Source organism: Rhineura floridana, chromosome 2 (assembly GCF_030035675.1).
Source record: "Rhineura floridana isolate rRhiFlo1 chromosome 2, rRhiFlo1.hap2, whole genome shotgun sequence".
Taxonomy (NCBI): Eukaryota; Metazoa; Chordata; class Lepidosauria; order Squamata; family Rhineuridae; genus Rhineura; species Rhineura floridana.
In genome coordinates, this window is record NC_084481.1 from 75,332,505 (window position 1) to 75,348,441 (window position 15,937).

Here is a 15,937-nt window from a genome sequence, read left to right on the forward strand (position 1 = left end):
AGCCAGCACCTAATGGACCCAAAAGTCCTCCGAATGGTCCTGAAAGCCCTCTGCCTTGGCCACAAATGAAAGCCCCACCAGCTTACCTCGCAGTGTCCTGACAGAAAGGCCCCTCCTCCTGCCATCCACCAGGAATTCCAGCAGGTGATCCACAGGAATAGGCCATATCTCTGTGTAGTTCCTGCTGGCCCTGGAGCTCCCTACCTTCTCTCTGATAGCTGGTCAGCATGTTGGGTGCAATGGATAGGCTCCGCTCTCCAATCTCCCAAATCTGGGGTGGCACAGCATCCGGCTGAGCCCTGGCCAACGGCACCAGCTGTCAAAACCTCTCCATCTGATTCCGTGACAGAGCGTCAGCAACACCATTGTCAATACTTTGCTGTAAAATACATTGTTGTAAACTGCCCAGAGAGCTTCGGCTATGGGGGCGGTATATAAATGTAATAAATAATTAAAATACCAGGTACATGCCATGCCCAAACAAGAACATTAAAATGCAGGCATTGGAGAACAAAGAAATGGACCAGACCCATAACCCTAGCATTCCTAGATGTAAGGGAGTTGATAACCTGGACTGTGGCCATGTTATCAAACCAGGAATGGACAGTAGAGTTCTGCAGCCTCTCTGCCCACAAGTAGACCACAACCACGATGGGAAAGAATTCAAGAACAGTTAAATCCCTGGTTACCACCTCCTGAATCCTGCTCTGCGGCCAGTACCCATAACACCAAGAAGACCTGAAAACAACCCCAAAGTCAAATGCTCCCTATGCGTCTGAGTGGACTTGTAGCTCTACCTCCAGGAGCAGGTTCTCCTTCCAGAATGAACTCCTGCTGAACTCCTGCAACTGAACTCCTGCAAGAAGGAGGACTACATAGCCAGGTCAGCGCATAAGGCTGCTGTAACCCTGTACCTGTGGTAAGGTTGGGAAAGTCCCACCACGGCATCATACACCCACCTTAGAAATGCCCAGCCTGATGAGATGACAGACATGCAAAGTTTAAATGCCCTGCCAGCTCCTGGAGGGCAGAAAGAGAAACCTTCCTGGCACCTGAAACTTCTTGGATCTTGCGCTGCAATTGGTTGAGCTTATCCTTGGGCAGCCTGCAGCACTGGACCTCAGAGTCAATATTGATATCTAGAAAGGTTAAAATAGGGGCCGTGCCTTCTATTTTCTCTGTAGCCAAGGGGGCCCCCAACTCCCTAGTCAGGTTGTAAAACTGGGACATCAGGTGCTGGCATTCACTGGAACGCACCCCAGCTGCAAACAAGAAATCATCCAGATAGTGCACCACTGCATCCAAGCTGACTCGTCTCTTGAGCTGAAGCGCTCAAATACCGCTCAAGAATTAGAGCAGCCTATAAGCAATGCCCTATGTAAAATTGACCTGAAATCTCAGCAGCTCAAAACCATCCGGGTGAACAGGCAAGAGATGAAAGGCAGACTTGATGTCATATTTGTCCTTGAGGGCACCTCTGTCGCATTCATGCACTATGCACACTTCAGAATTGAAAGAGGTGGAATGTGCAAAGGCTGTCTGGTATGAAATCATTAACGGATTGCCCCCATGGATAAGAGAGGTGGTGAATCAATCTAAATTCCTTGGCAACCTTCTTGGGCACTATGCCAAGAGAGGACACCCATAGAACTGAGTTAGGGGGTGATGGGAAAGGGCTCAGAACTCTACCAGCCTGAACTTCCTTATCAATCTTACCCTCTACAATACCTTCCATGCCTAAAACAGATTTAAGATTATGGGCCATGAAGGCAATATGTGAGCCTGAGTATGGGATCCGAAACCAAAAGAAAAACTCTGTAACAAAAAACATGCATCCCCAGCAACTGAGTAGCCTATCACCAAAGCCCGAAGTACTTCCAGTTTAACCAGAGAGAAAGCCTTTTCCTTGAGCAGCTCCTACAGGGGGTGGCTTTTTACCCCCATGCATGTCCCTGATCCCTCCCTTAAAGGGTCTGCCCGAGGGCAGTTAGTGCAGGAGTGAGAGCCACCGCATATCAAGCACTTGTGCTTGAAACGGTAGGGATTATGGGCACAGGAGCCCCGGGAGCTAAACTCACAGCAGAGCAGCCAATGTTGAACCCCTTGCCCTGCATTCCAGTGGGGAAGGGTAGCCACTGCCTGCCTGCTCAACAAATGCCCACTATCACTCCTGTCTCCTGTCATAGCCCGAGCAGCCACCATGAATTGCACCCATAATTTAGGCTCCTTCTTGTCCCATGACAAGGCCTTGTTGAATGCAGTCCACATATGAAAGGCCTTGTCATAAGATAGCCACGCAAAGCCAGAAAACTCAGAACACCCTCCTATAAATGATATCTAAATATTTAAGCAGTAGTGGACCCCTCCACAGCTGCTTCTGTAGTATAACCCCAGCGTAAATCAAGTAGGCCAGCAGCCAGTTGGCCCACATCCGGTCCATTTTCCTACACCTGAGTCTGTCCTGCTCCCTGTCCTCCCCCTCCTCCTCCTCCTTCTTCGGAGGCTCTCGGTAAAGAAAAGTGAACAAGTCCATAAACTCCCACTGCAAACTTTTTTCCTTTGTAGTGGGGGGTAGATGGAAGCTGAGCAGCGCTGATGTTTTCCCAAGTGGAATAGTGTCCTCAGCAATGGATCTCAATGGGTCCATGACCACCTCCCTACTGGCCTCCTTGGCTGACTGTTCTGCTACCATAGAAGTAGCCGTCAGCTCTGATGTCTGGCCTAAATTCGCTGCTGAGGCAACCCCAGCAGCAGCCTGACCAGTCCCAGGAGGCTGCCATTCCTCATTGCATGCTGCCATAAGTGGTGCCTGCTGGTTTTGACCCAAACCTTCAACTCCTTGTCCTACCCCAGCCATGGGGATTGCCTCCACCCCACAAGGCTAGGAAAAAGGCCATCCCTGGTCCAGAACCCCAAACCCCCAAGGTGGCATCCCCCAACCTGGCCACCCAGGCCACTGAGCATGTGCTGGCAACTCACCTCTCACATTCCCTGGTAAGGAAACCACAGCTGGCTGGTCTTGAGGGACTGGCATCATCAGGTGCCAACAGGGGGGCCATGCCAGGCTCAGCTTCCAGCATGTACATCCATGCTAAAATTGAATTCACAGCATTCTGATTGGAACCCATTCCACTTGCCCTCGATCCCACCTTAGCCTGCTTAGACCTTGCTGATGGAGCCACTGGAGGATCAGTGTGCAACTGTTCCTGCCTGCCTGAGTGTACCCTCTGCTGCTCCAGTGCCTCCAAGCAGGCTAAGATAGTAGCCCATGGAGGCACCTCATCTGCATCAGATGACACTGCCACTGGGGGGGATGCTTGGGCGGTGGCTTGGGGGCCTTACCCTTGCCCTTCGCCCCTCCTCTACCTTTCTTAGGTGGCATGTCTGCTGCTGAGGAAGGGAAAACTATATATTGCCATCAATAATGATAAGCCATTAAATAAGTTGAATTAACCTGGGTGTATGGGGGGAGGGAATTGAAAGGCCCCAAAGGCCTGTACTGCCTCCTCTCTTATAAACCACCCTGGGCATGGGAGGGGGAGGCCTGAAGGCCCATAAGGCCTGTGCTGCTTCCTCCCTTATACTGCACCCCGGGCAAGGGGGGTGGCTTGAAAAGCCCGAAAGGCCTGTGCTACCTCCTCCCCTCTAATCCCCCCTAGGCATGGGGGGTGGCTTGAAAGGCCCCCAAAGCCTATATAATGCCAGTCAAGGGAGGCCTAATCCCTGGCCTGCCCCAAGTTCCAGGGCGCCGCTGCTGCAGGCGCAAATTCCCATGGCACCAAACAAAATGGCACTGCTCACATGCAACAAACAAAATTGTTGCTGCTCCTGCTACTGCCAGTCAAGGGAGGGCTAATCCCTGGCCTGCCCCACACCCTAGGGCATTCTGGAGCCCCAGAATGTGCTGCCACTGAAGGCAGTGGTGCCCCACAAAATGGCACCGACCACGTGCGGCCAAACAAAATGTTCACCACTCCTGCTCCTGTCCTGCACTGCTCTGTCCTCCTCTCCTCTCCATTGCAAGCCAAGAGGACGACTAAGGGGGCAGCGCAGGCTTTAGATAAGCCCTAATGCCCCACCCCCATGCAGCATGCCATGCGTGCACTGTGTGTGTGCTGCATGACCGCTGCCCTCACCTACGATGGCAGCCAGGACTTCAACCCCTGGCTGCAACTGCACCCTGCCTGCCCGGGCTGCGCTTGGGCGAGTGGAGCGGGACTTGGCTAATGGTGCTGTGAACTGCAGAAAGATGACAGCCTTAAAAATAAATTATGTTAGATAGCAAAGAGCTGACAGAGCTCTGATATCTTCACAAAAGATAAAGGTGCTTGCTTTTGCACACCGTATTTACCCTCATGATGAGAGAGTAGCCAGAGTAATAATAGCTGTCGTGCATTTCAGCTGCCTCTTGATTATATTGAGTGGGACTATCGCAATGGTTTTACCTGAATTATTCCCTTATGAGGGTCAGATATTTTTCCAAAGCCGCGTAATGTTTCTCAGTGGCTCTGTCCTTCAGAATACGAATATGAAACCAATCAGAGTTTTAGGTGGACAGACTGAGAGATAGCCAGAAACAGCTGTGGCATAACACTGATATGGTTCTTCATGAGTTAACGGGGGAACAGGGAGGAAAGGGTATATAAATACTTTTATAAATAAATATAAATAAATACTAGGAAGGCAAAGGAGACTCAGGAGAAGTGAATTGAGGAGAAGAGTAAATGGAAATCTATAAGAAAAGAAAGGAACAGAAACAGAGCAGTGAACACTGCAAAGTGAAACAGAACCCTGCAATAGTCAAGAGCCAAGTGGGATTTCAAAGACACGTATCATAAAACACAAAAAGCTCACTTTCAAATATTTGATTTTCAAAATATAAGTAGCTGGATTAGGAGATTTAAGAGATATAGGGTGGATTGGATGCTGAAATCAGAACACCCAGTGCTTTCATTTTTGCAGTAGGAGATACTAAAGACGATATTCTCTGTGGCCTACCAGTAAAAATCAAGAATAATTGCACAGACCAAAAGTGCAGCCTAAAATCTCTGCAGAATCAGAATATTTTTCCAAGCATAATTTTAAAAAAGAATCACAGCTATGTGAAATATCAAGCTGGATATTCTTGTGAAAAAAATAAATGTGGCCTTGGTCTTTGATATATAAAGAGCTATAGGTGAAATATCAGTTAAGAAAATAATATGGTTTTATAAGAGCAATACCTGGTGGATTGCATTCCAAGACCACTAAGTTCAGTAACGTATTTCCTGCAGTGTAATACAGGAGTAGATATCATCAATAATTTTTAAACACACTAAGCACCCATGTTTTTCAACAGTAATTGTACAGAGGGAGAGGGGGAAGAGAGGGCAAGATCATTCTTAACTTCTTAACCCATACCTGACTGAAGCACCAAAGCACTTCAATGAACCTGAAGGGGCGGTTGTGTCCTGAAATACAGTATATAAATTCTAAAACTAAAACAAACTTTCTAGAGGACTGTGGGGGGCTATATTGGGATCTTTGTTTTTGGCAGTGCGACTACCTTGAATTCTCAGTTTGTACAATATAGCTGCTATAGTTACTCAGAAGACAACACGATACAGTCCTTAGTCTTGTGCACAGAAAACAGGGTGTAGAGATCTCTGCATATGTGAATTCAATGTGGGGGCTGTGTGTACAATGCCACTGGCACTCACAGCTAGCTCTTAGTGGCAGTCAGCATGTAGAAATTTTTCCATTAATCCCTAAAATGTGTTTTGCCAGCCTCACAGAAAAGTCATTGCTCAAGAAATGTCACCTCCTACAAAAGACCAAGCAGAGCATTCATTCTCCCTGACTGTTATATCTCATGCATAGGTTGTTTCTTCTCAAATTCTGCACAGCATCATTGAGAGGGTGCCAATTAAGCTTTTACTGGAGGCTACCAGTTCACTAGGTCTGCTAAGCCAGAGTGTGAACAAGAAGGACTAGCAAGGTGGCATCTTGAGTACTCTAACCATATGTTTGATGCCCAGTCTTAATAATAATCTTTATTGTTACGGTCAGTGACCAGCATGAGGTAGTCAGATAAAATTGTTAAAACACAGTACTATAAAATAGAATTATCAAAGGCATAGTTATAAAAGGCATAGTTATAAAATCCAATGCAGAACAAAACAGAACAGCCAAGAATTACAAGGTGGCTGGGGTCAGTTCGTGGCGAATTTTGATCGCTGCAGCGCAAAATTTGGCAACACTGGAAGTGATAAAAGTATTTTGATCAGAAAGAAGTAGGAGGACATAAAATGCATCTGATCATCCTGGGGTATTTGATAGGAGACGTACAATTAAAGATCTTTGTAGATCAGAATAAAATGGGCAGTGTAGGAGGACATGGGTCACTGATTCCACCTCTCCAGCGTCACAAGGGCACTTACAATCGTAGTAGGTTTTTATATATATATATATCTGCCCTCCAGGACAGCAGAAGGGAGAACATTAAAATGTCCCAATGTGAAAGCTCTGTGATGTTTTTGCACCGACAGTGTAAAAAGATAATTTGCGGGTTTATTGAAATGTAGCGCTCTGTCCATTGAGGCATACTTAGAGGACAAGCCCAAGTCTTGTTGGCGCTCAATATCAGCAATGAATTCATAAAGATATAAAAGGAAAAGTTCCCTAGTTACAGCATTCAGACAATTTTTACAGTGAGAAGAGGAAAAAAAATTCTTGCATTGTATTAACTGCTCATTGTGAATTTCTAAAAATTTTGAAGTCAGAGCAACATTTACTGAAATGTTAGACAAATGTAACATACAAGTCTTGAGATTTGGTACAAAAAATCAGGTTGGACAATGATATAATGTATAGTTTCCCATTCACATGCACAAAAACATGTATCTTTTTTTCAAGTGAAATGTGTGGCTGCCAATACAATGTTAAGGAATGTTATATGATAAAATATATTTTAAAAAACAATTCTGCAACAAAGCCATCTTTTCAGACTCCTGAACAAAGCTGCTACATCTATCTAATGGTTTAAAGTGTTGTCCATAGGTTGCAATATGATTCTTGTAGGGCTTCAAAAATGTTTGATTTAATGTTTAGTGATTTGCAAATAAATTTACAGGATCCTACACTACAAATGATTATAGCAAAACAACTAGAAGACTCAGAAAATGTTGCCAAGGAGAACCCCCCCTTATTAAGTAATAGTATATGTTGAATATTAATGTTCCCTAATATAGAAGATAGCTCTGGATCAGGTGGTAATTTCCTGCTAGCCTCTGATGCTGACCACTGCTAAATGAAAGAGAGAACCCAACAACATTATTGGTTCTTGTTTTACTCATACTCAAACCTTCTACACATGTTTTGCCATTAGCAGCAGGAAATTCAGAACCCTCAATGTAAAATCTGGGAAGAAATTTCAGTTAGAGAGAATTTCATGAACATCCCTGATTAAATGAAGAATGGCAGCAGCAGAAATAGCTAAAGAGGTTGCATGGCTCATGAACAAGAGAAATATGGAAAAGGTTCTGCTCTGCTTGATTAAGGTCCTACAGTAAAATGCTATGACCAGTGTTTGGAATATCAGTTGTTAAAATAAGTATGAATTCTTGAAGATACAAATTTGCACCAAAACAGGTATTCTGCCTTTCGGAGGAAAAAAATATAATGGCGAAGTAAACATGGCAGTTTCATAAAGGGAAGCTGAGAGGAGAGATCTATGTAGCAAATATTTAAAGGGTTGCCATTACTTAGTCTTGCCATAACAGGAAACAACAACCCTGAATAAAAAAACATATTATGTGAGATTCGGCATTTAATTTGCAAGGTCTCTCATTTGCAAGTTACCTAGTAATATATGACTTCAAAATGTCAGAGAAAGAAACTGAAGCAAACAACAAGATCCCCTGGACTGTGACCTTACCTGTATCAGGGGACCTGGTTACAGGTCTGCAAGAGGGGACACTAGCTCAGTCTCCTGCAGCCTTCAGCCCTGTAGCTGGCTAAGCCTGGCACTCAGAAGGCTTTCCTGCATGCTTGTAAAGGAAAAATCTTGTGACAAGTTATATACATCTAGGGTTTTTGCATTTTGCTTTGTATACCCTAGATAGCAGCAACTGGTTTCAGCAGTTTAAAGATATATATGTGGGGGGGAGGGGTATTCCCATGTGAGATACTACAGCTAGTCAACTTTGATGTAATTTTTTTCTATTAATATTTTTTGTGTGGGCAGTGAAATACAATTCTGTGTATATCCTTTTCATTAATGGAGAATATTCAGTTGCTGATATAAGTCTGGTCTTGTGTATTGAAAGTGTGAAGATGTTTTCAGCGATTGAAACAGGCTTGTATTTATTTGTTATTTTAAAAAGTGCTTTGATATTCAATTTTTGTTTTTTTTCCCTTTAGATGAATTGTCAAATTCATCAGAAACCAGGTTGTCTTTAGAAGACCTATTCAGAAAAGAGTTCATAGTTCACAATCCAGAAGCCAAATGGATTAATGGTATGTTGAACATATTCTTAAGCATATGAGCATTGAATAGAAAGATCTGGGAATGGGAATATCAGAGGTAAACCTAGTTGCTATGCCAAACAATCTCTTAATCTGGTGATGTGGTCTTAATATGGAAATTCTCTTCTAATTGAAGATTGGTCTCATGTGCTGGACAACCTATGACTTATGTGATGAAACCTCAGGTGCCCAAGCTCTGTCGTATGGTAATTAGTGATATCACATCTGCATCTATACTCCAATTATGGAAAAAAACCTTCTGATTCATATTGCATTGTGGTACTGATTATTGTCACTAAGCAGGTGGGTTGCTCCGGAAACTAAACAGCTTACAGTCCATCTTCTGTGAGAGAAGGAAACATTTTCAGTTTGGTTGTGATTAAACCACATAGGATAGGTTGAGAACTGGAAAAAATGTAGTGAAATATAAGGAAGATTAGGAACAGGTAGTACAGAGGAGAGAAGGCTGAAGGAATATAATTGGCTGAGAAAAAGAACCTTGATAAATTGATATGCTTGAATTACAAGCTTCACTTCCTGAAATTGCCTCTGTTACATAGCTGTTAAAAGTACAGGAACCCTGTCCACTTTTGTGTTTAGCCACTATTATAATGTTAACAATCACAATAACATAAAATACAATTTAATTACAGCAAAAAACATAACTGTAAAATCAAATCATTTTAAACCAGTGATTTTAAAATGGATTTTCCACACCCCCTGTGGGCCAGCTGAGCCAGATGCATGAGACCACCCATCTGTCAATGACCTAATATCATAATGACATCCGGTGACTGACATCTGTCAAAGATCAAGGGAGGTTGCTATATCACCAATCTGCTACATCAGCCGTGTCTGAAGATGCCCTTTCCGTGCTAATCATCTGATTGGCACTGGGCTCACACCTTCAAAGAGACTCCCTATAACCACCAGTCAGCTTATTGTTTCTTACAGAGAGCCCCTTTGAAGTCTCTGCAGAGGGTAAAAGGCTCCTAAAAATTCAGCATCCTGCAGCCCTTATCTCATAATCTGAATGTTGTAGCCCACTCAGTCTGATGCATACTGTTGCTTCTCCTTTCTTTACCCATTTGTCTCAACCTGGGCCTCCTCTTCCGTCCCCTAGATCAATACTACCCTTTTTATGGCACTTCACCTCATATATATCACATCTCCCTTCTTTCTCCTTTTCTCTCCTCCTTACTGAAGGAGTGTCGAATAGCCAGATATTAGGGAGAAACAGTATTGAGTGGTTCTAAGTGTTGTTGCTTAATTCCTTCTACAGGGCCAGCAGCAAATGCTGTTTTTTTAATTATTATTAATATTTGACAGAAGAACAGGTTGGCATTTTCATTACATTATCTTTATTTGGATTCTATGAATAATTTCCTTGCAGTGTTCATTAAGTATATATGTAATACTTTTTGTTCATATTTTGACAAACATCCGAAGTATTTGGATAAAAGAGAATGTTGTTAATACTCTGGAAACCTTAAAATATGGAGTAGACAAATTAATATGTGTAGCTAAACCTTGAGGAGTTCTGATGGTTTTCATGGTTGTTTAATTGTTCTTTGGTATTGCTTCCTCCCCTCTCCCTCTCCCCCCATAAAATATCTTCAAAATCTACCTTTGTGACATATCAGTGCTGTAACCTAATACTGGATTGTGTATTAAAATTATGTGTATTCTTCCTCCACCAATTGATACATAATGGTTTTCATTTTATGTTAGCAATAAAAACTAGAACTATGTAATTTGTAAATCTCATGTGCGATCTCTGCACGTGGTATATCCAAAACAATAGCTATGAGATTTGTGCAAAATATCGGTAATCTGTTTTTCAAATATTACTGATTTCTGTAAATGAGATTGGGTTATATCCAATTGTTGCACAAATGAAAGGTACCTTCCTCAACCATTTTTTTCTTTCCTCCTATTCCCTGCAGCTCCAAGAAAAATATGTCTAGAAAAATGCTTAACTGAAGCAGAAATTGAAATGGTTTGGGTGGCTTTCTCCCAGGAGTGGTCACTTTTATAGGAATGAGAGAATGTGTGAAAGCTGAGATCAGTGAGTTGTCAGAACTGTAGCCTGAGAGGCACGTCAGGATCACCCATACAGGATCATGCATCATGATAAAGGAAAGCCATTTTGGAACACCAATATATGTTGTAATTCATTGTCACTTTGGGATTTCTGGGATATTATAATAATGTTTATATGCGTATAACTGTAAGGCTGAAATTAACACTGTTATTAGGAAGAAAGTCCCATTGGAGACAGCAAACATGCCTAGTATCAAACTTTAAGTGTCACTTTGGACTGATCTAATATAAGAATATAAATGTTTCAATTGTAAAGTAAAGGAGTCAAATATACTACTCTCTCTCACCTTTACAAGGTGAATACATTTCCCAATCCAAACCCATACATATAAAAAATTCACAGATGGCAGTCAACAGATGACAGTGCTTTTGGGAAATGTATATTGAAATCTGTTTCTCTGTATCAGTATTGTAGTGGTGAAAAGGGTTATTTATGTATGAAGTAGTATCTGTTAGATTTTACAATAGAAATCTAACATACTAATATATGGGCCTACTATTTGTCTATTGGCTTTTGTTCTGGTCAGTAAGATCAGGAAATGTATACTTTATTCCATAGTTAAAGCTTGCTTGACCATTAAGAACATAAACAGGAATGAAACTTGAATTTAGTCAGGCTTCTGGGGAATCGTTTTATGGCACTTGTTATTGGATTGGTTGAGGAGCTGACAAGATAGGTGCAACAATCAATATAGGACTGACCCAATAGTTTATTTCATAACTTTAGTTTTTGATGTTCATATATTTTTACTAAACATAAAAACAGTGATGTAGATTGAACAGATTTACTCAAAAATAAAAGAAAATATCAATTCGTTCAGTTTTCTTTGCATGTCAATAGGTGATCATGACCCCATCATCAGCTAAGCTCTCATGCTGATAAATTCAATTCAAAGTGTTCATTTTATATTGATGATGCTGGGTGACAGTTCATATACTATTGAAAACAAAATCTCACCATTTTACATTTAAGAGATAGCAGTAGTCATTCTTCTCAATATCATCTCATTGAGTTTGCAACACTGGTATTTTCACTACAACTATGATCAAGAGAAGAGGATGCCAGATCCTCATACACACAAATGGGCTGTTATTAATTTCTGCACAGTAGGCATTCCATCACCATTCTCCTAGCTGATTTTTTTTCTTTAAAAAAGCTTTTTTGCAAGCTGCTTACAGGTGTTGATGCCTAATGTACTGAAAGAGATATATAGAAAGCCTGGCTCTGCATGCACAATCCCTTGAGAACATGTAAATGGGCTCTCTGGATTGTGGCCTATGTCTTTTATGTTATAATTAAATCCCATCAGATCAGCCACTGTTCTCTAATGTGATTCTGAAAAGAGGTCTAGATGTCTGTCAGGCCTTTGAGGATGTTAAATGAGAGTGCATCTACTTTAGTAGTATTGATTTTCAACATTTAATAAAAAGTGAAAATTTAAAATGCTGCCAGTGAGTGTACAAAATGTGTAAGATTAAGGGCACATTGAAAGAGAAGGATGTGATATGCCACAGAAGTAGAAATGGGAGGAAAGGGTCTTAATTTGCTTAAAATACGGTGCTGCGTTGAATGATGAGGTATTAAAATGGTTATTAGATGGTTTAAAATTACAAAAAGGCAAAGCTATTAAGGAATGCATGAAGATTCGGTTGCAAAAATTATAACGTACAAATAAATTGGCATGGACATAGTGATAAATGCTTTTGGGAAAGGTGATGCGTGGTGGATCTTGGGACTTTATTTCACTGATAAGTGTTGTTGACTCCCTGCCAGTTGCCCAACTGCAGGATCTGTTTCAGGGCTCCTATAATTCATTTGAAAGTAGGGTTGGGGAAATTTTTTTGATTCAGTTCACATTTAAAACCAAATCTATCAAATTCACACTTTCCAAACAATATGAGAACTGAAACGCAGCCATCCTTCAAAATTAACTTGTATTTGAATTTTGTGATGTAGTTCTCCAACCAACCAATGTTTATAAAAATGCATACAGTAGGGCCCCACTCATATGACGGGTTATGCTCCGGACCCCCGCTGTAAAGCAGAACTCATTGAATAGAATGGCACGCAATGCCTGAAAACTGCCGTAAAAGCGGAACAAGCGCCGTATGAGTGGGGCTTGCGTCTAATTGAGACCACTGTATTAGCGAATCGCTGTAAATTGAAGCTCCGTAAAGCGGGGCCCTGCTGTATATCAAGTAAGTGTGCACACAAATGAATATATTAGTGTAAATAACATACAAAATTCATTATATTAGAATAAATTCCTTGCAAAAATGTGTATGTTATTCAAATCTGCATACCAAAATGTTTTTATTAGGAGAAATTTGGACTAAAATACTGAAGAATTTTTATGAGGATTAAAAAAAAATTTCACTAATTGCTGCAGAAATGTGAACTGAATTTAAGAATGGAAAAACTGAGAAAACCAAAATTGACAGATCCTTCCACCCATATCTGACAGTATCAGATCTTCATTTGGAATTCACTATCCTATGAGAATAGTGACTCTTAACTGATTAAAATAATTGTTTCATTTATTAACTGTTTAAGCCATTAAAATTAATCAACTAATCTTACTAAAAACACTATTTTCTACAGGCATATTTATGGGAACAGTTCTTCTGAAAACATACACAAATACTATATTATTTGAAAGACAGTTGAACTGATAAACTCTATACACATTAGCAACCCATGCCTGTAAAGAAAACTGGCCAATCTTCCAGATCCATTATAGTATTTTTATTATTTATTTACTGAATTTGTGTCCCACTATTCCTCCCAAAGGAGCCCAGGGTGGCAAACAGCAAAAAATTAAAACAGTACAATTTAAAATCAAAGGAGAAGATATTTTAAACAATTAAAAACCATCTAAACCATTTGAAAACATTTACATTTTAAATCAATCACCTAGTTATTAATTTCATGGTTGCCATGGCCAATATCTCTCAGCCATCATTTATCCACTCATACTGCAAGCATAATAATATCTACTCAGAAGTAAGTCCTACTGAATTTACTCTCAAATAAATGGGGCTAGGATTGTGGCCTTAGATGTTAGTTTAAGAAGCTTTCATACTTACAATATAGTTTTCTCAGAAGTTGTTATTTGGGCAAGGAATAGACATGCACGTGAAGGTTTTCATACGATAATTACCATTATTGATCACATACAACTATGGACACTTCCGACTATTGCTGTTTTTTGGATTCAATCACATACTGACACATTCAGGTTGCAAAACTATAGTGATTGGGAGGACTCATGTAACATACTCGCTTCCCCAAAAGATCAGACTTTTTGCAATAAGGAAATTGATGGGAGAATGCACTGGCAAATGTGGGATAACACTCCCCACAAACAAATCAGAATGAATGCTCATTAAAAAGCCAAAGTTGTCTAATCTCACTGCAAACAAATCAGGGTGAATGCTAAATTAACAGTTCATCTGGAAGTGCCCTATGTAGAACAAAGTGAATTGCATAGGGAAGCAGAAGAAAGGAGGCAGAACAAGAAATGGACCATATATATTGCAAATGTGGGGGAAACTCAGCATGATTCAAACATTACATTACAGTAAGGCTACAAAAGACTGCTTTGCTGCAGTCCTAAACACACCTACTATAGTACAAACTCAGTTCTACTCAGATATCTACCAGGTCTAAGGCAATAAATGAATAAATGATGGCTAATATTCTCTCCCCAAGGACACCCCTCCTACTTTCCTTGAGGAAGTGGGACAGCGTAGCAGCCTGTGGAGTATCCAAAAGAAGACTCGAGAGTCCCAGAGGTTTTTCTGAAGGGAAACTTGCTGGGAGGCAAACACCCACCCCACAGGACAACCTCATTCTCTTGAGTTCCTTTTGTGGGGAGTGAGCTCCCCCTTCTTGCTGCAATAACAGTAGTTTCTCAGATGCAACACTTCAAAGCAGCCTATACACAAACCAATGGAGAAAAGCCTTGGAGGACTATGCTGTGAAAAATTTCTGCTAGGAGCAAAAGCTCACTTCCCAAAAGGCACTGTCTTACCCCAAGGGATCTGCCTTATCTGCAGGGGGTGGAATTATCACCGCTAGCAGCAATTTCCCCAGGAAATTCTTACTTGTCCTCAACATGTTGTTTTCAATCTGGATTGATTATAGACCCTGCCATCTAGACAGATGAGTGTGGTTATTTGATATGTATTTGAAAACCCTCCCATTTATTAGGTTACACATTTGAACATCCCCTTGCAATCTTGATATATGCCCATCCACAACTTCATTGGGCAGGTGTGGATAAACCCCCATTGCTGGGACCACCTACATCTGTTTTCAAATGGACACATTGAGGGGTAACCAGAATCAAACACAATGAGATTTCTTTTCAGAAGGAAACCAGTTTGTCAAGAAGCACTTTTCAGGGGCAAACAAACAAACAAAACTGCAATAGGTCTAGATTGCGTGTGGACTAGTCTTCACTGATTCTAAAATACAATGTAGTGTGTATGCAGCCTTTGACTGCAAAAGGAGGAAAGCAACTGGGATTTTGCAAGCATTCATTTTAAGTACTCATAAACGCCCTTGAGGGTTTGTGAATATTTGAAAGGAATGCTTGCAAAATACTAACCATTTTGGAGGCAAATAGGGAGATGTTTTCCAATCTGACTTGCCTGTTAACATAATTGTCTTGTGCACAAACTACTGCATTGGAAAGTCCTTGGGAAGTGTAGGAAGAGAGGGGGAAAAAAGACATACATTGTTTTCTCCTTCTTGTCACATTCTACTCATTTCCCCCATCAGGAAACTCCTGCTTGCTAGAAATATTTACTCCCAGATAGTGTATTTCAACCGATGGATACAGCTCACAGTACACTAAGTATTTAATTAACATTTTATTTACCAAAGCCTGCTCTATGGAGATGAATTTTGTCTCACTAGAATAGAACAGAACAGACTAGAATGTATGAGAAGACTTGTACTGCCTTACAGTTCCTCCTCCTCCTAGCTATAGTGTGGCCACATTATTAAAAAAAATGGCAGAAGCCACCAGCAAGTGTGTGAGCCATTACTTCCCTTAGCCAACAAGGTAAAAATCAGGATTCAAATAGCAAGTCCTGATGGAAACTATTTTCAAAATTAAGACCAGATCTCTCTGAGAAACAGGAATTCTGGAGCCGGGAGGTAAGGCAGGGATGGGGAACTCAGGGCTAGAAAAAGAACTGTAACCAAGTATTTTATTTTATTTTTGTAGTAGCAAAAGTGTGCTAAGTGTTTTACAGAAGAAAGTAGCAGCAGCAGCACGGCCCAGCTGTCAATATTAAATGGCTACAACAAAGACAAAAA

General features: G+C 41.2%; 1 protein-coding gene across 2 annotated transcripts in view; it reads left to right on the plus strand.

The window, feature by feature from the left end:
- The window catches only part of DPP10 (dipeptidyl peptidase like 10), a 503,938-nt gene that overhangs the window by 114,558 nt on the left and 373,443 nt on the right, over positions 1 to 15,937 (plus strand). For both annotated transcript variants that reach the window (XM_061612954.1, XM_061612953.1), the window contains exon 3: positions 8,401 to 8,496. In XM_061612954.1, coding sequence (XP_061468938.1) covers positions 8,401 to 8,496 — 96 coding nt within the window. The remainder of the gene's footprint in view (positions 1 to 8,400; positions 8,497 to 15,937) is intronic.